Source organism: Hordeum vulgare, chromosome 6H, assembly GCF_904849725.1.
Source record: "Hordeum vulgare subsp. vulgare chromosome 6H, MorexV3_pseudomolecules_assembly, whole genome shotgun sequence".
Classification (NCBI taxonomy): Eukaryota; Viridiplantae; Streptophyta; class Magnoliopsida; order Poales; family Poaceae; genus Hordeum; species Hordeum vulgare.
The window spans coordinates 45,239,322-45,261,950 of record NC_058523.1 but is presented as its reverse complement, the minus strand read 5'-3'; the positions used below and the strand labels follow the sequence as shown (position 1 = coordinate 45,261,950).

General features: G+C 41.2%; 1 protein-coding gene across 1 annotated transcript; it reads right to left on the bottom strand.

Annotated features, from left to right (window-relative positions):
• Nucleotides 1–5,297: 5,297 nt before the first annotated feature.
• On the bottom strand, nucleotides 5,298–8,755 carry LOC123405258 (calnexin homolog). Its single transcript, XM_045099016.1, has 6 exons — nucleotides 8,560–8,755; nucleotides 8,404–8,473; nucleotides 6,147–7,276; nucleotides 5,977–6,048; nucleotides 5,773–5,889; nucleotides 5,298–5,682 (listed from the first exon to the last, which is right to left on the bottom strand). Exons 1-6 carry the CDS (start codon nucleotides 8,641–8,643, stop codon nucleotides 5,539–5,541), a joined length of 1,617 nt encoding a protein of 538 aa, XP_044954951.1. The 5' UTR covers nucleotides 8,644–8,755; the 3' UTR covers nucleotides 5,298–5,538.
• Between the last annotated feature and the right edge of the window lie 13,874 nt (nucleotides 8,756–22,629).

Here is a 22,629-nt window from a genome sequence, read left to right as displayed (position 1 = left end):
TGTATCGGTCATGTCTACATAGTTCTCGAACCCGCAAGGTGTGCACACTTAAGGTTCGATGATGTTTCGGTATTGTTGAGTTATAGGTGTTGGTGATCGAAGGTTGTTCGGAGTCTCGGATGAGATCCTGAACGTCACGAGGAGCTCCGGAATGGTCCGGAGGTAAAGATTGATATATAGGAAGTCCTGTTTTGGTCACCGGAAAAGTTTCGAACTCATCGGTAGTGTAACGGGAGTGCACGGAGGGTGCGAGGGGACCACCGGGAGGGGTGTGATGGTCCAAGAGCCTTGTGGGCTGTGAGAAAAAGGTGGACCAGTCCCTGATGGGCTGGCCAAAGCCTCTCTCAAGGGGCCATGCGGCCTGGAGAAGAGATAAAAGGTAAAGAACTTTTAGAAGGAAGGGATAGGAGGAGTCCTCCCAAAATAGTCCACCTTCCCACAAGGAGGTGGACTCCTCCTTTGGTTCGGCCGACCCCTCTCCTTGGAGGAGGGGCCAAGGCAGCCTCCTCTCCTCTCCTCCTATATATACTAGAGGGTTTGAGGGTTTTTGAGACACAACAATCAACCACGTGTTGCCCTCTCTCTAGACCTGTTTCTCCTCTAGTCTAATTTTCAGCGGTGCTTAGGCGAAGACCTGCTGGACTAGCTCCACCACCATCGCCGTCACGCCGTCGCACTGCCGGAGAACTCATCTACCTCTCTGCCCCTCTTGCTGGATCAAGAAGGCAGGGATCGTCATCGAGCTGTACGAGTGCTGAACGCGGAGGTGTCGTCCGTTCGACACTAGATCGGGATGGGTCGTGATGGGATCGCGGAACGGATCGTGATGAGATCGCGGGGCAGGTTGCGATCTGAATCGCGAAGATGTTCCACTACATTAACCGCGTTATATACGCTTTCTCTTAGCGATCTACAATGATATGTGGATCAGATCTCACTCTCGTAGATGATCATCATCATGATAGGTCTTCCTGTGCGTAAGAAATTTGTTGTTTTTCATGCAACGTTCCCCACCAGCCTCCTCTATCTGAAGTTGTTCTAGTTTGCTTTATGTGACACCTTACATATAACTATTATTATTTCAAACTTCAAGAAAAAAGAAGATATAGATACAACATTGGGGCGTTGAGAACTTTAGAAGCTTATTAAATATAATTCACCCACTAATAAAAGGTTACTGCTCGTAAACTTCAATAGCTGAAATAAAAATCATTAAGAGATAAAATTCAGAATCTTGGATGAAAATATTTAAAAATCAGTTAATTCCTCAAAATCAAAATTAGTCGTAACAAAATGAAATAAATTGACGCTCAAAAATCTTAACATGTGAAACGTAAAAAAATTCCATTAGTGAACTGAAAAGAGAAAATGTTACAGTGATGTTCTTAAACCAGACACGTCGACAAACAACTCATCAATGAACAAATATCTAGGCAAATAACCCAGGCAGCCGGTGCATTGCCCATTCCATTCTCTTTTAACCGTCAAGAGGGAAAATGCTATTCGCCGTATTTTGCGGCAAATAGCGGTGGCTCCGCACACCAACCCCTGACCATATTTGGACCAGCCCAGTTGGCTTAGCCACAGGTTTTGAGAACCTTCTAGAAGGTTTTCTGAACTGTTTTTTTTCTTTTTTTTCTTCTTTTTCGTTTTTATGTTTCTGTTTCTGTTATTTTCTCTTTTTCCTTTTACCTTTCATATATTCTTTTTTTTGTTTCTTTATTTCTTTTTTACAAAGTTATTTTATCCTTTTTTCAACTAAGATCACGTTCGACCATTGTTCTTAAAATTCGAATTTTGTTTGCTTTTTAAAAAGACTAATCTCAATTTCACATACCTCCTCCGTTCCTAAATATAAATCTTTTTAGAGATTTGACTAGGGGACTACATACGAAGTAAAATGGATGAATCTACTTTCTAAAGCATGTCTACATACATACGTATGTAGTCTCTTAGTGAAATCGTTTAAAAGACTTATATTTAGGAACGGAGGGAGTAGTTGCCTTTTCTAAACAAATATTTATTACTTTAAAAAATGTTCCTGCTTTTTAGAAAATGTTCGGTATTTTCAAAAAAAATGTTTGGTTTTTTCAAAAAAATATCTGGTATTTTCAAAAATTTCTCGATTTAAAAATTGATTATGCTTTCAAATTTGTTCACAATTTTTCAAAATTGTTCTCGGTTTCAGAAAAAAATCTTAAGATTAAAAAATATTCATGCTTTCAAATTTGTTCTTTGTTTTAAAAAATGTTCAAAAATGATCGTGCTTCTAAATTTGTTTGGGATTTTTCAAAATTGTTCTCCATTTCAAAATTTTATTCTTAAGATTCAAAAAATGTTCGTGCTTTCAACAATTATTTGTGCTACCGTATTTGTTCGGAATTTTTGAAAATTGTTCTTGGTTTCAAAATTTGTTCTCAAGATTAAAAATGTTCATGCTTTAAATAATTGTTCATGCTTCCAAATTCGTTCCGGTTTCTTCAAAATTGTTCTCCGTTTCAAAAATGTTTCCTCAAGATTTAGGTTTGTGGTTTAAAAAAATCGCACTTCCAAATTTGTTCATGATTTTTCAAAATTGTTCTCGGTTTCAAAATTTGTTCTCAAGATTTAAAATAATGTTCATGCTATAACTTTTTTTCATGCTTTCAATTTTGTTCACTATTTCAAAAGTTGTTCAAAAAAATTCGAGCTTCCAAATTTGTTTGGGATTTATTTAAAAAAAATCTCCTTTTAAAAATTTATTCTCAAGATTCAAGAAATGTCCATGCTTTAAAAAATTGTTCGCGGTTCCAAATTTGTCCAGGATTTTATAAATTTGTTCTCGGTTTCAAAATTTATTCTCAAAATTCAAAAAATGTTCGTGCTTCAAAAAAGTGTTGGCGTTTCCAATTTTATTCGGGTTTTTTTCAAAATTATTCTCCATTTCAAACTTTTGTTCTTAATATTTAAAAAATGTCCTTGCTTTAAAAAATTGATCGCGGTTACAAATTTGTTCATGATTTTTTAAAATTGTTCTCGTTTTCAAAATTTATTGTCAAGATTCAAAAACTATTCGTGCTTTAAAAATCTGTTTGCGCTTTCAAATATTTTAAAGATCCAGAACATTTTCTCAAAATCCCGAACACTTTCTGAAAACAAGAACATTTTATTAAAATCCAGAATACTTTTTTAAAAGGAAAAACATTTTTCGAATTTGAAGACCATTTTTTGAAAATATGGAAGGTTTATTGAAAATCCAAAATATTTTTTTAACATTGTTCATAAATTCGGAAAATGTTCTAATTTTCAAAATTGTTCTTCATATTAGAAAAATGTTTTTTCTAAAGTTCTAAATGTCAAATAGTTGATGATCTTCCGAAACATTCATAACTTGAAAAAATGTTGGAGATTTTAAAAAAATGTTCTACTTTTTAGAAAAATGTTCGTCATTTTAAGAATATGTTCGTATTTTCAAAAAATATCCGTTATTTCAAAGAAATGTTCGAAATATCGAAATTTTGTTTAGTTCTTAAATTAATTTCGTGTTCGAAAATTGTTCCTAAATGTCAAAAAATGTTTTTGATAATAAAATGTACCAAATTTCAAAAAAATGTTGTTTTTTAAACTTTGTTCATAAATACAAAAAATATTTTGGATATTTAAAATTATTCTTCATATTCAAAAAAAGTTTCCTTCAAATTTGAAAAGAAAAGAAAAACTAAAAAGAAAAAAGAAAATAAATATGCAGAAAAGGAAAAAACATAAAAATATATTAAAAGGTAACAATCAGATTTTTTGGGAATAAAAGAAAACTGGGCCGGCCCAGTTGAGACGCCCACCTATGGCGAGCGAGGACCGTCCCGTAAGCAACGACGATGTCACGACTAGCAGCCGAGGTGCACAATAGGAAAGCCCGGACCACATTTCGGTGGGGTGGGAGTGGGACAACCTCCTAGAGTTCCGGAGAGCTTGGAGGAGGAAATTTTCACCACGAAGAGGGTTTGTACAAAATTTTCATCACTCAAACCAATCAATAATTTATACTTCCTCTATAAAGAAATATAAGAGCATTTAAATCATTAAAGTATGTTTTGATGGAAAATTTTCATCACTAAAATCTCTTGGTATATCTAACCCTACAAAAATTAAGAGGATATGTTGAAATCTGAGATGGGCTTAGAACACATGAGACAATTTCAGAAAATCTCTAAGGACCCATATAAGTGGTGGCATGACAAGAGGAGGTAAAAGGTTTAGTCCCATTCCACTGGAGAAGGACTTGAACCCCTTTATAAGGGTCTTTCTTCTACTCCCTCCGTCCCAAAATAAGTGTCGCTCACTTAGTATAAAATTTGTACTAGTTTAGTTATAAATTTGCGACACTTATTTCGGGGCGAAGGGAGTACATGCTATTGGAACATGAGAAGAGAAGAGGCCCTCGCGCACTTCTCAGCCGCCCGCCACGCTGCAGGTTGCGTGAATGAACCGAGCTCATACCTATGCGTTTATTTTTGCCGGTCAGGAACGGAGAATACGTAACGGACGTGCCACGATATGAGACGTCGGATCGTGGGCTGCTACCGACTCGGGCGTGGGTCCAGCTCACGTCTCTCCACCCGGCCGCGCCTAGATAAGCAAGGCTCCTGCCAACCCTAGCCGTCACGAGATCAAATCACATCTGCCTCCACGCGCTCGTTTCTTTTGCTGCTAATGCCGCAGACGACTCTGTCCTGTTCACAGCGTACACGGTCGACGGGAGAGCAGGCCTTCGAAAACCCGCCTCTCCGGATCCTATGAAAGAGGGGCGATTAGGTTTTTTTGGAAGCGACTACGCGACTGCTCGCCTCCGTTCGTCTACTTCATCTACGTCTGGGTCGCCTTTGTCATCGATATGTCTTCACCAGCTGACGTACCGTCTCGTGAAGACCAACTGGCCGATCAAAGGTTATAACTTGTACCGTCTCGTGAAGACCAACTAGCCGACCAAAGGTTATAACTTATTTATCCGGCTCGTGTTTATGTTACTTATATATATATATAGTACATGCTAGTCTGGCCCTCAGTATCTCATCAATCTAATCAATATTATGATAGTGATTATTTCATGAATTAATTTAATCAAAAAATTACCTATTTACTCAACAGACATGACTCCTTTTTTTTGGTATTCCCGTGTTTTGAAAATCCTTTGAATTAAAGAGACCGTCCTCCATAGTCCTCGTATAAAAAGACATCCGGGCGCATCATCGGTCCAGGAAAGTAAACTGAGCCGCCCTAGACTCGTTGTGATTTAACCAGGTACAATCGCCACTGAGTAAATGAACATCATCTAAATATCAAAAGATCCTTTCAAGTTTCATTTGATACAAAAGAAAAAGAAAATCACTTCTAGCTGATTCAGGACATCACACAAACAACACAAAGCTTCACCGGCTCGTAGATTCTAGTGACTTAAAACTAGGGGTAGCAGCTGAAGCGGCGGCAAGACTGTTCGATTATACACTCGAGGAGTTCACAAAAAGGCGAGGACCGAGACGTCCGAAAATGTGAAGGTCTGGCCTACGTCTCCCTTCGCGACCTTCTGCGTGGTGCAGCCGTGTCATCCTTTTCATCCTCCTTGTCCTCCTTGTCACCGCTGCTTCCGGCGGCATCGGCTTCCGTGGCACTGGGCTTCTTCACCACAGCAGCGGGCTTCACAGGTGCCTGAAAGAAGCAGAAGTTGCGGTCAGTCGTTTGACTCAGGTTTTAAGAAATACAGCAATGGCACATGTCGGAAAATAACATATAACATACCACTGCCTTCTTGCCACCGAAAATGGTTCTGAAGAGCACAGTAACAAGGATGACAGCAACTGAGGCCAAAATCGAAATTGTAATGTTGGGCTGCTTCTCTCCCTTCTCAATTAAATCCTGAGAGACAAAGAGAGATTATATGTCATTTTTCAGAGAACGCACAGGACCGTTTGAACAGAGGAGACAAAGGTTCTTGGTCCTTACAATGATCTTGATCTTGTATGGTTCCAAGAACGGAATGTCGGCGATTTTGTACAAAACGCTGAAGATCTTCTTCTGCATTACACATACCAAATTAGTTAGCCATAACATGCATGCAGCAACACAATGAAGGGCAAATGTAATGTAACGGAAACATCGGAAGAATGAATTACCTGGAACTCAGAAAGGTCCTCTGACTCGGCTGCTGCAGCCTCCTCAGCCTTCTGCTTTTCCTTCTCAACAACAAACTTAGGCTTCCATGTCTTCTCCAAGATAGACATGGCTACCTTCTCATCATCAGCAATTAGAATGTTGTCAAAAAGGATGCCATCCTGCATTGTCCAGATCTCAATTCCAGTAGCAGCAATCGGATCAAAGTCAGGCTTGTCAAGCTCAAAGTATTCAGGGTTGGGGATTTCTTGGGGCTTCCAGATTCCCTTGTAGTTGGGGTTGTCAATCAGGGGTGCATGCCACTTGCCCTTGTATGCAGGGTTCTGCTTCATCGGCCTCTTCCATTCACCACATCCAGGTGCCTCTTCACACTTGGGGTTATCGATCTTTGGTGCCTCCCACTCGCCATCCTCCTCATCATCCCAGTCTTCAGGCTTAGCAGCCTCTGGGTCATCAACTTCCTCAGGCTCATCATCCAACCATCCTTCTGGCTTGGTGGCCTCCTCATCCAGAATTTCTGTTGGGGCATCCTCATCCCAGTCATCAGGCTTCACTGCATCTGGATCAGGGATTTTAGCTCTCTCGTCCCAGTCCTCTGGCTTCTTGTCGTCAGGGTCAGGAATAGTCTTTGATGGAATAAGTGCTGGCTCAAAATCGTCAGCGGACATGAAGTTTGCTTTGCTCTTCTCCTCCCCATCAACCAAAATTCTGACCTCGTTATCCGGCTTCAAGATAGCCGTGTAGACATGAGAGAGCTTGTCATATGGGACAGAGGGTGGGGACTTGAGGTGATGTTCAACATATTTGCCAGTCTTGGGGTTCTTGTGCTTCAGGATGAAGTGAACCTTGTTGGTTGAACCACATTTGTCAGGACCAAACATAATTGTGTAAGGAGTGTCATTGTCAAATTCCTTGGCATCCCATCCAGCCTCCTGAGGGCGAATGTACTTAAGGTAAGCACCTCCACACTCGAGGCCATTCTGAAGCCTCACTTCGAACTGCAGGACAACTGTCCCATCCTTCAAAGTAACAGGGCTATCAAGCTCTTTGACTATGGCATATTTCCTGGCTGGCTCGCTAACAAGGAGACCATAGTCTTCATGGCCATCACTCTTCTCGTGCTTCCATACACCTGCATGACAGATTTATATCAAAAATTCATCCATGAAGTGCTGTACAAAAAGTATTGGTAGAACAGCAAATTTTGACAGGAAATAGAGTTGGACAGACAACTAGCTGACCAGCAAAACTTGCAATAAAGACCTAGGAAACAAAGCAGATAAACAAAGAACAACAGGCTAGGTTTAACACAGAAATCCTACCTTGAGTAGGGAAATAATAGGGCACAAACATCAATGAACAATATGACAAAAGTTGCAAATTACTCCCTCCGTTCCTAAATATAAGTCTTTTTAGAGATTTCACTAGGGGACTACGTACAGAGCAAAATGAGTGAATCTACACTCTAAAGTATGTCTACATACATCCGTATGTAGTCTCCTAGTGAAACCTCTAAAAAGACTTATATTTAGGAACGGAGGGAGTACATGATTTTACAGATGGCATCTACTAATAGCTATACTTCGTTCCATTGGTATTATCAGAATACCGATCAAAGAATCAAGTCTATTAAGGTGGTTAAGAGCTAGGCGCTGAATTTTGCTTCTATCATTTGGAGCAACAGTTTTTAATCAACTCTATGCAGAATCATGGGGTTATTGATGTAATTGTGCAGACAATTGCTAGGTAGTAAAGAGCTAAGCACTACGCTATGCTTCTATCATATGATGAATATTTCAGATGGTTGATGAGGAGAGGGAAATGCTTGCAAGGGAACCCTACATAGAGAAAAATTCCAATTAACTCTTCATGGGCCTACTGGTATAATTGTGGACACAGCTGCTTACATGTTTCAAACCCAGTTCAACTAAGCATACTAAATATCTTCATCTTCGAATGAAGATAGTCGTTTCCCTTCGCAAAACATACTAGATGTTCCTATATATGGATGGCGTAGCAGATCCGCACCAATGATGTCATGTTTTGGATCTCACGACACTACGACAGCTGAGCAGCTAACCGCCTCGCTCCTAATTCATCATCACTACCTCGACTCCACACTCGAATCGAATTCCACACAGAAGCGTCTCACAGCCTTAGCAGATCAGATTCAGAGCTCCGCTACGCCCACGGATCTCCCAGGGATCCGAACCAGGCGAGCACGCAGTCCACACAAGACCGGCAGAATCATAGAATTACCTGAGTACTCTTCCTTGCCGGAGACGATCCAGCTCCCCTCGAAGCCCTCGTCGAAGGACTCGTGGAACAACTGCAAAAACCCAAGCCAACCATCACAAATCTCGCCCAAAAACTGAGCCGCGAAGAACAGCACGCAGCGACGGAGAGATAAATTACCGGATCCGACGCGTGGATCTGGGCGAAGAGCGCCGAGGCCACCAGCAGCAGCGGCAGCAAGAGCACCGCGCGCCCTCCCGTCATCCTCCTCCTCCTCCCCGACCCGATCTCTCTGCAAGCGCAACCGGAACAACTGGAGTGGTACCGAAGCGAGGGATCGGAAGGAGGGTATAAGAAAGGGGAGGGGGGTTGGACGGCTGTGATGGGGTTGGATGGGGGATGCGACGGTGGAGGCGTGGGCTAGTCGGGGATGCGTGCGTTGGGACGTGGCGTGGGTTGTTCCGGCCAATCAGAGGCTCGCCGGCGGGGTTGTGACAAATGGGAGGGCGCCACGTGGCCGTGATGACGCCTGGACCCACCGAGGACTCCACGTAGATGCATGCTCTGGGTCAAGTCTTGCCTCCCTTCACCAACTCACCAACTCTCTCAGTTCTTTAATGGCAAAAAAGTAAAAGGAATTCGGTTTTTCTTCTCGGGTAAGGCTCGTTGTAATGGGAGTATCATACTACCTCCGTCCAAGTGTATAGGACATGCGCGTAGTTTTAGGTTGTTAATTTAACTAGCTAAATATATATTATATGTAATAAATAATATATCATTAAATTCATGTGGGAATGTAATTTCTGAATATGTAATTTTATCATATATTTCCTCTGTTTCAAAATATAAGACCTTTTAGAGATTAAATTAGGAGACTACATACAGAGTAAAATGAGTGAATCTATATTCTAAAATATGTCTATGTACATCCGTATGTAGTTCATAGTGCAATATTTAAAATGTCTTATATTTAGGAACGGAGGAAGTATAATATATATTTAGCTAGTTAAATGACAACCTACAACTACGTGCATGCCCTATACACTTGGACGGAGGTAGTAGGTAGAATCATGCATATAATTTTGATGATGTGGCATAAAATTAAATTAAAAAAAGTTGAGTATCATATCATGACACTGTATCATATTAAATGATGTGCTTCTATATATCATGCAGGGTCAGGCTACTAGTGGTACAAAATATACGGCCCGCAGAGGGTTCACAATTTTAGGAGGCCCCAAAATTTATATATAGATGTTTTAGTAATTTTAAAAGAAAAAGAAATCCTACACGTTGTATCTGGAAATAAGTTAAGGCCATCGAGCGCACGAGTGTTCGTGCTCGATCGATATTTCTCTAAAAAATAATAGAACTCGATCGATAATATGGAAACGCTACCGTCGGTCTAAAAAAGGAATCGCTACAAAAGTTAATTTGGAACGTTTGGTCTCTCGATCTGGAGACTGCAACAGCAGTCGCTTCTACTTTGCTACAGAAAATATGATCGTCTCGTCGACTTTTGATGTACGGTTGGTTGCCTAAGTTTGTAATAGGTCTACTTTAACTCTTCGTGTTGTCTAGGTTTTCGTCCCATAACGTCTGTTTCGATGACGCGCAAACATGATGGGTTTTCTAGTAGTGCTTTGAAATCGCTTTTCTCCCTACCTTGTTTTTTTTGGTCCGTTGTAAGACTTTGTATTTCCATTCTAGTAATGAAAAGGGGAAAGCCCGGTTCAAAAAATGACCGGTTTTGAACGTACGTCGGTTGTACATCCAACTCGCCCGCTGCATCTCAAACTTATTCTGTTTGGACATTTTTTGAAGAAAAAAAGCGCACAATTAGAAAACTTGCAATGAACTTAATTAAAAGCTTGCAATGAACTTAATTAAAAACTTGCAATAAACTTAAAATAGTCCACAAAAGCCCTGGACACACATCTAAACTTAAGTTAAAATTAAATAAAACATAAAAGACAGATTTGTCACCGGCGTGCCCTATACGATGCCGCCGCCGTCTTCAGGTGTCCGTCCACGTCCTTGTCGTCCATGGTGAGGTTAACGTAGGGTGGTGGTTGCTAGAGGTGGATTGGCGACCATTGCGGCGCTGCACGCGTTGGTGGTGGCGGGGGTGGTGACCAAGGTGCCCACTGTCGATGTCAAAACCGACGGATCTCGAGTAGGGGGTCTCAACTGTGGATCTTGGATCGATGGGTAACAGGAGACAAGGGAGGCGGATGTTTATCCAGGTTTGGGCCCTCTTGATGGAGGTAAAACCCTACGCCCTGCTCTTACTATATTGATGGTGGAGTACAAAGTACACAGTTGATATATCTCGAGATCGCATGTTGTGGTATAAACCCTAGGAGTAATGAGCTTAATCTGCCCTACGGACAAAAAACCTCTGGTTTGTATAGATACCAGGGATACTAAGGTTACACAATGTCGGTTACACATTGCTACTGCAACAAAAGACCTTCCAACGGCGCCAGAAACAAGCGTGCTGATGGGAGACTATTCTTGTCTTGATTCTCCTCAGCAACGGCACCAGGAATCCTTCTGCTACGGCTACGCCTTTAGGGACTTCCTAGGCAAATATGCAAAGGATTCCCCCATGGCCTTGGAGCCTTGCGTTGGTGTTCCCTCAAAGCGAAAAGGGCGATGTAGCGGTGGTAAGTATTTCCCTCAGTTTTGAGAACCAAGGTATCGATCCAGTGAAGGAGTATCACAAGTACCTGCACAAAACACAAAGATCTTGCTCCCAACGCTATGAAGGGGTTGTCAATCCCTTATAGATTGTTTGCCAAGTGAGAACTGAAAGCAACAAAGTAACAAAGCAAAGTAAAAGCGAAGGTGGAAACGATATGTGTGAATAGACCCGGGGGCCGTAGTGTTCACTAGTGGCTTCTCTCATGAAAGCAAGTAGACGGTGGGTGAACGAATTACTGTCGACCAATTGATAGAACCGCACAAAGTCGTGACGTTATCTATGGCAGTGATTATATCTATAGGCATCACATCCAAAACAAGTAGACCGATACTTTCTGCATCTACTACTATTACTCCACACGTCGACCGCTATCCAGCATGCATCTAGTGTATTAAGTTCATGAGAACAGAGTAACGCCTTAAGCAAGATGACATGATGTAGATGGACAATCTCATATCTACGATAAAGCCCAGCTTGTTACCCTTGATGGCAATAACACGATGTGTGCCTTGCTGCCCCTACTGTCACTGGGAAAGATCACCACACGGTATGAACCCAAAACCAAGCACTTCTCCCATTGCAAGAATTATATATCTAGTTGGCCAAACAAAACCCAAGACTCAGAGAGACTTACAAGGATATCAAATCATGCATATAAGAAATCAGCAAAGACTTAAATATATATCATAGATAATCTGATCGCAAATCCACAATTCATCGGATCTCGACAAACACACCGCCAAAGAGGATTACATCGGATAGATCTCCATGAAGATCATGGAGAACTTTGTATTGAAGATCCAAGAGATAGAAGAAGCCATCTAGCTTCTAACTAGGGACCCGTAGGTCTGAAGTGAACTACTCACGAGTCATTGGAGGGGCGATAATGTTGATGAAGAAGCCCTCCAACTCCAAAGTCCCCTCCTGCAGGGCACTGGGAAGGGTCTCCAGATGAGATCTCGCGGAAACGGAAGCTTGCGGCGGCGGAAAAGTGTTTTCGTGGACGCCCTGATTTTTTCTAGATTTTTAGGGAATTTATAGGCCAAAGACCTAGGGCAGGGGAGCACCAGGGGGGCCACAAGCTTGGTTGTCGCGGCCTCCCCCTGGCCGCGGCAACAGGGCTTGTGGGCTCCCTGTGGGCCCACTTGCTTGGCCCTCAAGCCTCCCGATCTTCCTCCGTTCTGGAAAAAATCATTTTGGGGATTTTATTCCGTTTGGACTCCGTTCCAAAATCAGATCTGAAAATAGTCAAAAACACAGAAAAAACAAGAACTTGCACTTGGCACTGAGTTAATAAGTTAGTCCCAAAAAAGATATAAAAGGTAAACAGAACATCCAAAGTTGACAAGATAACAGCGTGAAACCATAAAAAATTATAGATACGTTTGAGACATATCAAGCATCCCCAAGCTTAACTCCTGCTCGTCCTCGAGTAGGGAGGTGATAAAGAATGAATTTTTGATGCTTTCATGCTACCTAACATAGATGTCCTTTGTAACTCCTCTTATGTGACGTGAATGTTCAGATCCATTAGATTCAAAACAATAGTTTTCTATTGACGTGGAAACAATAATACTTCAAGAAAACTAGCAAAGTAATCATGAACTTTCAAAATAACAAGGCCAAAAGAAAGTTATCCCTACAAAATCATATGGTCTGTCTATGCTCTATCATCATTGCACAACGAATTTAAATCATGCACAACCCCGGTATTGGTCAAGTAATTGTTTTCACACCTTTACTTTCTCAAACTTTTTCAACTCTCACGCAATACATGAGCGTGAGCCATGGTTTTTAGCACTATAAGTGGTGTGGAGTGTGGTGGAGGTTGCAAGGCAAACAAGGAGAAGATGGTCACTTTAACTAGGCATATCAATGAGCTGTGGAGATGCTCGTGAATAGATATCAATCTGAATGAGTAGGGATTGCCATACAAATGATGCACTAGAGCTAAGAGTATGTGAAAGCTCTTAAAGAAAAACTAGTGGGTGTGCATCCAACTTGCTTGCTCACGAAGACCTAAGGCAATTTTGAGGAAGCCTATCATTGGAATATACAAGCCACGTTATGTAATGAAAATTTCACACTAGCTATATGGTGGTGACAAAACGAGAGACTCTCAATCATGAAGATCATGGTGCTTAATATGCACAAGTGTGGAAAGGTGGTAGCATTGTCCCTTCTCTCTTTTTTTGGATGGGCTCTTTGGCCTCTTTTTTTTGGTGGGCATCTTTGGCCTCTTTTATTTCCTCACATGGTACAATGCTACATCAGTGATGATCATCACACTTACAACTCAAAACTTAGAGCAACGATGACTCTATATGGAATGCCTTCGGTAGTGTACCGTGACAATGATCTAGCATGGCATGGACATTAATGGAAACATCATGCTAGCTATCTTACGATCATGCAATGGCAATGTAGACGTGGTGGCACATGTCATGGTGGTAGTTGCATGGCAATATATCCCGGAATGACTTTGGAAAAGCCATAGTAGGTAGTTATGGTGGCTGTTTTGAGGGAGGCTAATGGTGGGTTTTGTGCACACGCGAAAGTTGCACGGCACTAAAGAAGATACTGATGGTGGAAGGTGAAAGTGCATCTAAACCATGGACTCAACATTAGTCATGAAGAACTCATATACTTGTTGCAAAAGTTTTATTAGTAATCGAAACAAAGCATTCAACGCATACTCCTAGGGGAAGGGTTGGTAGGTATAAACCATCGTGCGATCCCGACCGCCACACAAAGGATGACAATCAATAGACTAATCATGCTCAGACTTCATCACATAGAGGTTCACCATACGTGCATGCTACGGGAATCACTAACTTCAACACAAGTATTTCTAGATCCACAACACCTTACTAGCATAACTTCAATATTACCACAATCACAACTCAAAACTAGTTGAGATGAATCAAACTTCTCTAACTATTCAATGCACATGAAGGTGGAAGTTTTCATATCCCTTTGGATAACTACCCCTTTTGAGAGTACTTTCAAAGCATAAATCAACTACCAAGCCATGCACCGTCATGCTCTAAAAGATATAAGTGAAGCACATAGAGCAAAAGCATCTAGCTCAAAAGATATAAGTGAAGCACATGTGAGCTGAATTGTCTACCAAAGGATATAAGTGAAGCTCGACAAAATCACGGTGAGTGCATGTCTCTCTCTCTAGGTGTGCGGCAAGGATGATTATGACACAACAAAAATAAAAGACTCATACGATACAAGACGCTCCAAGCAAAACACATAACATGTGGTGAATAAAAATATAGCCCCAAGTAACGTTACCGATGGATTGAAGACGAAAGAGGGGATGCCTTCCCGGGGCACCCCCAAGCTTAGGCTTTTACGGCATCCTTGAATCATCTTGGGGTGCCTTGGGCATCCCCAAGCTTGAGCTCTTGCCACTCTTTATCTTTTTGTCCATAAGAACTTCACCCAAAACTTGAAAACTTCACAACACGAAACTTAAACAGAAACTCGTGATAACATTAGTATAAGAAAGCAAAACCACCACTTCCTTATGTACTGTAGCAAACTTAAATTCTACTTATGTTGATGTTGGGTTACTGTATTTTCAATCTTCCATGGCTAATACCCCTGATACTATCCATAGTTTCATCAAAATAAGCAACCAACACAACAAAAACAGAATATGTTAACAGCAGACCAGTCTGTAGCAATCTGTATACTTCGTATACTTCTGTTACTTCAAAAATTCTGAAAACTTACGACAATCGGAAGAATTTGCGTAGCAATCAGCAGCAAAAAGAATCAACTCAAAAGCTCTTACAGAAAAAAAATGAAAATTCTTTTTGTGAGCAGAAAGTTTCTGTCTTTCCCAGCATGACCAAACGATCATCCCTAAGACTAATCATAACGGTTTTGCTTGGCAGAAACGCAAAAAGAAACACAAAAAACACAATCATAACAGAATTATGAAAGTGTGGAAAACACAAAACAGAAAGAAAAAGGATAGATTCGTTGGGTTGCCTCCCAACAAGCGCTATTGTTTAACGCCCTTAGCTAGGCAAAAGGTGATGGAATCACGTATAGTCATCTTTGGTGCTCAAACCATAAGTAGCCCTCATCATAGATTCATAAGTCAATCTTATTTTCTTTCTAGGAAAATGCTCCATGCCCTTCTTTAGAGGAATTTGAAATCTAATATTCCCTTCCTTCATATCGATGATAGCACCAATAGTCCTTAGGAAAGGTCTACCAAGAATAATTGGACATGAAGGATTGCAATCTATGTCAAGTACAATGAAATCCACGGGTACATAGTTCTTATTTGCAACAATAAGAACATCATCGATCCTTCCCATGGGTTTCTTGACAGTAGAATCCGCAAGATGCAAATTAAGAGAACACTCTTCAATCTCATGAAAACCAAGAATATCAGATAAAGACTTTGGAATCGCGGAAACACTAGCACCCAAATCACACAAAGCATTGCACTCATAGTTTTTGATCTTTATTTTGATAGTAGGTTCCCACTCATCATGAAGTTTTCTAGGTATAGAGACTTCTAGTTCGAGCTTCTCTTCAAGAGATTTCATCATAGCATCTACGATATGCGCGGTAAAGGCTTTGCTTTGGCTATAAGCATGTGGAGAGTTTGCAATGGAGCAACTATCATAATTGAATTCCTTGAAATCCAAAGTGGGAGTTCCATTACTACCCAAATTTTTGATTTCTTCTACTCCACTCTCCACACCTTGATCATCAAGATAGGTGGACTCCGAATCATTGGGGCGTTTTTCAACCAAAGTGGATTCATATCCAGCCCCTTCATCAATAGGTTTGACACGCGAAAACAAAGATTCAAGAGGAGTCACACCAAGCACTTTAAGATCTTTGTGATTTGCATCACTAGAACGCACCCTTTTAAACCATTCATGCCTAGCGCGAATTCGGGCGGTTCTTTCTTTGCTCTCATTCATGGAGACACGCATTGCTTTTATAGTTTCATCCAAGTTGACCTTGGGAGGAGCACATCTAACTTTCAAAGCATCAATATCACAAGCCATCCTATCAACGCTCTTAGCAAAATCGTCTATTTTGAGTAGTTTTTCCTCTATGGACGCATTGAAAATCTTTTGAGAGTTGATGAACCCTTTGATATTACTCTCTAAATCAGAGAGTAATTTGTTGTGATTTCCATAAGTTTTGTTGTAGAAATTTCCATAATTGTTAGAGGAGTTACTAGGAAAAGGCCTAGGAACATAATTTCCTCTAAAAGCATTATTGTTGCCAAAATTGTTCCTACCAACAAAATTAACGTCCAAACTAGCGTTGCTACTCTCAATCAAGGAATATAGTGGCATGTCATTAGGATCTAAAGGAGTGTTTCTACTAGCAACCAAATTCATCAACTCGTCCATCTTAGCACTAAGCGAGTTAATTTCTTCTATAGCGTGTACCTTTTTGCTAGCAAGTGACCTTTCAGTGTGCCACTAAGAGTAGTTGGTCATGATATTGTCTAGGAGTTTTGTAGCATCTCCTAACATGATTTCCATTAACGTTCCACCTGAGGCGGAGTCCAAGATATTGCGAGAGGCAAAATTCAAACCAGCGTAAAAGATTTGTATAATCATCCACAAACTCAAGCCATGAGCGGGACAGTTTCTAATCATTAACTTCATCCTCTCCCAAGATTGTGCAACGTGTTCATGATCAAGTTGCTTGAAATTCATGATATCGTTACGTAAGGAGATAATCTTAGCCGGCGGGAAATACTTGGATATGTAAGCATCTTTGCACTTATCCCAAGAATCGATACTATTTTTAGGCAAAGAAGAAAACCAAGTTTTTGCGCGATCTCGCAACAAGAAAGGAAAAAGTTTCAACTTAATCACGTCATTATCCACATCCTTTTTCTTTTGCATATCGCAAAGATGAATGAAGGTATTGATATGGGATGCGGCATCTTCACTAGGAAGGCCAGAGAATTGCTCTTTCATAACAAGATTCAGCAAAGCTGCGTTGATTTCATACGATTCCGCACTACTGGCAGGAGCAATCGGAGTACTAATAAAGTCATTATTATTGGTACTCGAGAAGTCTCAAAGTTTGGTGTTTTCAGCCATGATGACTTCAACAAACAAACAAGCACACAAGCAAGCAAGAAAAGCGGCAAAGGAAAACGGCAAAAAAAGGCAAAAGAAAAAGGCAAAGGAGAATGGCAAATGAAAACAACAAATGTGAAGTGGAGGAGAGGAAAACGGGAGGCAACTGGCAAAAAAGTAAATGCAAGAGATGAGTTTGTGACACCTACTTGGATAGATCTCTCCTTCCCCGGCAACGGCACAAAAAATACTTCTTGCTATTGCAACAAAAGACCTTCCAACGGCGTCAGAAACAAGCGTGCTGATGGGAGACTATTCTTGTCTTGATTCTCCTCAGCAACGGCACCAGGAATCCTTCTGCTACGGCTACGCCTTTAGGGACTTCCTAGGAAAATATGCAAAGGATTCCCCAGTGGCCTTGGAGCCTTGCGTTGGTGTTCCCTCGAAGCGGAAAGGGCGATGTAGCACAGCGGTGGTAAGTATTTCCCTCAGTTTTGAGAACTAAGGTATCGATCTAGTGAAGGAGTATCACAAGTACCTGCACAAAACACAAAGAGCTTGCTCCCAACGCTATGAAGGGGTTGACAATCCCTTATAGATTGTTTGTCAAGTGAGAACTGAAAGCAACAAAGTAACAAAGCAAAGTAAAAGCGAAGGTGGAAACGATAGGTGTGAATAGACCCGGGGGCCGTAGTGTTCACTAGTGGCTTCTCTCATGAAAGCAAGTAGACGGTGGGTGAACGAATTACTGTCGAGCAATTGATAGAACCGCGCAAAGTCATGACGTTATCTATGGCAATGATTATATCTATAGGCATCACGTCCAAAACAAGTAGACCCATACTTTCTGCATCTACTACTATTACTCCACATGTCGACCGCTATCCAACATGCATCTAGTGTATTAAGTTCATGAGAACAGAGTAACGCCTTAAGCAAGATGACATGATGTAGATGGAAAATCTCATATCTACGACAAAGCCCATATTGTTACCCTTGATGGCAACAACACTATGTGTGCCTTGCTGCCCCTACTGTCACTGGGAAAGGTCACCACACGGTATGAACCCAAAACCAAGCACTTCTCCCATTGCAAGAATCATAGATCTAGTTGGCCAAACAAAACCCAAGACTCGGAGAGACTTACAAGGATATCAAATCATGCATATAAGAAATCAGCAAAGACTCAAATATATATCATAGATAATCTGATCACAAATCCACAATTCATCGGATCTCGACAAACACACCGCCAAAGAGGATTACATCGGATAGATCTCCATCGTACTGTCAAGGGGGGCTCTCAAGTGAGTAGCTTGATCGTATCGTTCGTTGAGAGCTCAAACCATTTGCATCCTTGCATCATACTTCTTGGTTCTTGTGTTATGTTTCTTTTTGTGAGTTTTAGAGCTTATGGTCATCTTTATGACAATCTCGAGTTCATCGAAAACGGAGTCCATATACATATTCTATGATGTTTTCGATGTTGGGAGTTTTTACCGGTCTTATTCAAAGAAGAATCCTCACCATTTTCTTATGGGCCTTTTATCACTTGATTCTTATTGATATTAGTATCAAGATTGTGTTAGCCCATGTCGTTAGCTTTCCAACAAACTTGGTTTCGTTTAATTCGGAGTCCGTATGCGAAAGTTAGAGTAGTTTCAGTATCGAGCAGTAGTATCACTCCTAGTGCTAGCGTAGTACCGCTCGTGTAGCGGTAGTACCGCCCCCGGAGCTGTAGTACCTTTCCCGGAGCGGTAGTAATTTCTTAATACTGCTCCCTAGCAGTAGTACCGCTCCGGGTGGGCGGTAGTACTGCTCCGGGACGGTAGTACCTCTCTGTGAGCGGTTGTTCTTCGTCGGACTTTTTGCGAAGACTTTCTCTAGAGGTAGTACCGCCAGGGGCTAGCGGTAGTACCGCCAGGGCTAGCGGTAGTACCGCTGTGCTCGGGCTGTAAGTGGGGGTAACAGTCTGATTTCTTCCCCCACTATATAAAGGGGGTCTTCTTCCCCCTTGGACGAATCTATCCGTTGAGCTCGTGTTCTTCCCCCATTGTTGACCTACTTAGAGATTGCTAACTCTCAATCCCTACAATGATTCTTTCTAGTTCTTGAGAGAAAATAGAGAGGAGATCTAGATCCACATCTCCACCAATCACTATCTCCTCTATGTGAGGGGAACCCCTTGGATCTAGATCTTGGAGTTCTTTGTGAGCTCCTTGTTCTTCCTCTCATATTTCTCCATAGATTTTGTTGTTGTGGAGGGATTTGAGTGTGAGGGACTTGACCACTTTGTGTGTTCTTGCCATTGCATGAGTTGAATCGGTTTGAGTTCTCCACGGTGATACGTGGAAGTGAAGTTTGAGAAGCCATATTACCTTTTGGTACTTAGTACCCTAGAGATTGTTCTTCGTGGATGCTTTGGCGTCCTAGAAGCTTGGTGGTGTCTTGGAGCTCAATCATTATGGTGTAAAGCTCCGGGCAAGTGTTGGGGTCTCCAATTAGGTTGTGGAGATTGCCCCGAGCAATTTGTACGGGTTCGATGACCGCCCTCAAGGGTCCCTTAGTGGAATCACGGCATCTTGCATTGTGCGAGGGCGTGAGGAGATTACGGTGGCCTTAGTGGCATCTTGGGGAGCATTGTGCCTCCACACCGCTCCAACGGAGATTAGCATCCGCAAGGGTGTGAACTTAGGGATACATCATCGTCTCCACGTGCCTCGATTATCTCTTACCCGAACCCTTTACTTATGCATTTTACCTTGTGATAGCCATATTGTTTATTGTCATATATCTTGCTATCACTTAGTTGTTTATCTTGCTTAGCATAAGTTGTTGGTGCATATAGGTGAGCCTAGTTGTTGTAGGTTTTGTGCTTGACAAATTAAACGTTAGTTTTATTCCGCATTTGTTCAAGCCTAAACCGTAATTATTTTAAAGCGCCTATTCACCCCCCTCTAGGCGACATCCACGTCCTTTCAATTGGTATCAGAGCTAGGTCTCTCTTTATTAGGTTTAACCACCTAGACAGTAAGGATGTCGACTAGGAGTTTAGGATTCACTAACACTCTTAGTTTTGATGGCACACATTTTGATGTTTGGGTAATTCGCATGCTTAATCACTTTCGGGTCTTGGGCCCAAATTTAGAGCGAATTGTAGATATCGGTTTTTCTCCTCCAAAGGATTCTCAAAATATATCTTTAGAGGATGAGAAAAACTCTTATCTCAATGCTCAAGCTTCTAATGTGCTTTTTTATGCTTTGAGAAATGTAGTTATACTTCAACTCATGCCATTCCGGGATACTCATAGGTTGTGGACAAAGCTTCAAGATAAATATGGTACGAACAAGATTTGTGGGAATGATTGTTCTCCCTCCGCCTCCGGTCGTGTGGTATTCTCAAATTCATCTACTTCACCTACATGTGGATCGCCACAAGGTAATGATATGGTGAGTAGTGGTGATCATTGCAATGATGATAGTGGGTTTATTGTTGATGATCCTTCATCACTATATTATTGCAATGCTTCATCTTTGGGCATTAACACTTCGAGCACTCTAAATGTTTTACATGCTTGTGTTGATAGTCCTTGCATATCATGTAAAAACTGCTTGACTAAATCTCATGATGATATGCTTCCTATATCTTGTTGCCATGATAAAAATGTATATATTTCCTCGAATTGTTGTGCTAACAATGTAGAGGAAATTCATCACTCCATGGAACAAGATGTGGCCTTGAATGATGCTTCAAAGGATCCTACATCATCATCTATTGTTACTCAATTTTGCCTTATGGCTAAGGCTTCAAAGGTATCTCCTACTTTGAATCCCAATGTATCTCATGGTGATGATGTTTATGATAATGAGGATGAGAATAATGATGAAGAGAGTGATATTATTGCATCCTTAAAAATTAAGGGTGAAATGATTTTTAAATCTCTTTATAAGAATAAACTTGCTCGTTCCAACTTCTTGGAAATCATGCCTATTGCCACTGAGGGCAAGAAATACATTGAGGAGTTGGAAGCTCATCTCGAGGAGCATGAGGCCACCATTGAGACAATGGAAGGTCATGAGCGTGATTACGCTAACGAGATCGCGGAGCTATTTCAAGCTCTTGAAAATGAACAAACCACCAAGGAATCTCTTGAGGAAAGCTTCGCTATAGAATTATCTAGATTAAAGGAATCCCATGATAGAGCTCTCGAGGTGGCTAATTATTTTAGAACTAAAAACGATAAGCTTGAAGTTGCACATGCTAAACTCGTTGAGGACTATGAGCACCTCGAAAATGGCTCAAGGGCTATTAAGAGTTCTCTCATCGAACTCACCGAGTCTCATGCTCAACTTGAAGCTTCATATGCTAAAGAGCTTGCAAAGTTGCCTTCTCCTCTTATTGTTAATAATGATGCTTGTGCTACTAATTCTACTTCTTGTGAAGCATCCATTTTAAAGGAGAATGTTGAGCTAAGGGCTCAACTTGAGTTGCTATCTAGCAATTATGGGAAATTGGAAGAAAGTCATGTAATGCTCACAAGGTCTCATGATGATCTTCTAGTATCCCATAATGTGCTAAAATTAGCTCATGAGGCTATTACTACCAAGGTAACATCTAGTGAGCCTCATGTGGACATTAGCACTACTTCTATAGAAAAAACTATATTACCATGTGCTAGTCCTCGTAATTCATCTACTCATAATGTTGCTACATCTTGTGATGAATTACTTTCCATGCCTTGTTGCTCTAACAATGAAGCTTATACTTCCTCTAGTACTTGTGTTGATACTAACCATGTAGAGGAAATCAAAGAGCTCAAGGCCCAAGTCACTTCCTTGAAGAAAGACTTGGAAAATAGTCATGAAGGAATGTCCACACTCAACAATGTCTTGTGTGGGAAAAAAATCCCCAAATGACAAAGATGGACTTGGATTCAACTCCAACAAGAATATTAAGTCCAAAAGCTTCAAGAAGAAGGGCCAAGAACAAGTCAAGAATTTGGCCAAGATTATTTGCTTCAAGTGCAAAATTGAAGGGCACCATGTTAGATATTGCCCACTAAATAAGAAGCCCCAAAGTCACAAGCAACAAGGGAAGCGGCCACAAGTTCAATCACATACTCAACTACAAGTTGAAGAAAGGCCCCTTCCCAAGAAGACCCAAGCCAACACTCCTCATGTTGAGAAATCAATAGGGAAGAAATTAAAGGGTAGATGTTGCTACTTATGTCGTGAGAAGGGTCACTTCGCTTCTTCTTGCATGAGAGGTAATTTATCCAACCCAATCATTATTGATGATATCCATTCTCTTGGGAAGGATAAGGTTGGCAATGTGTTTGCCAAGTTTGTTGATACTCAAAGTGGTGTCAAGAAAAGTACCATTTGGGTTGCCAAGCCTATTTTGACTAACCTCTTAGGACCCAACGTGGTTGGGGACCAAGAAGCTCAAACTTGATC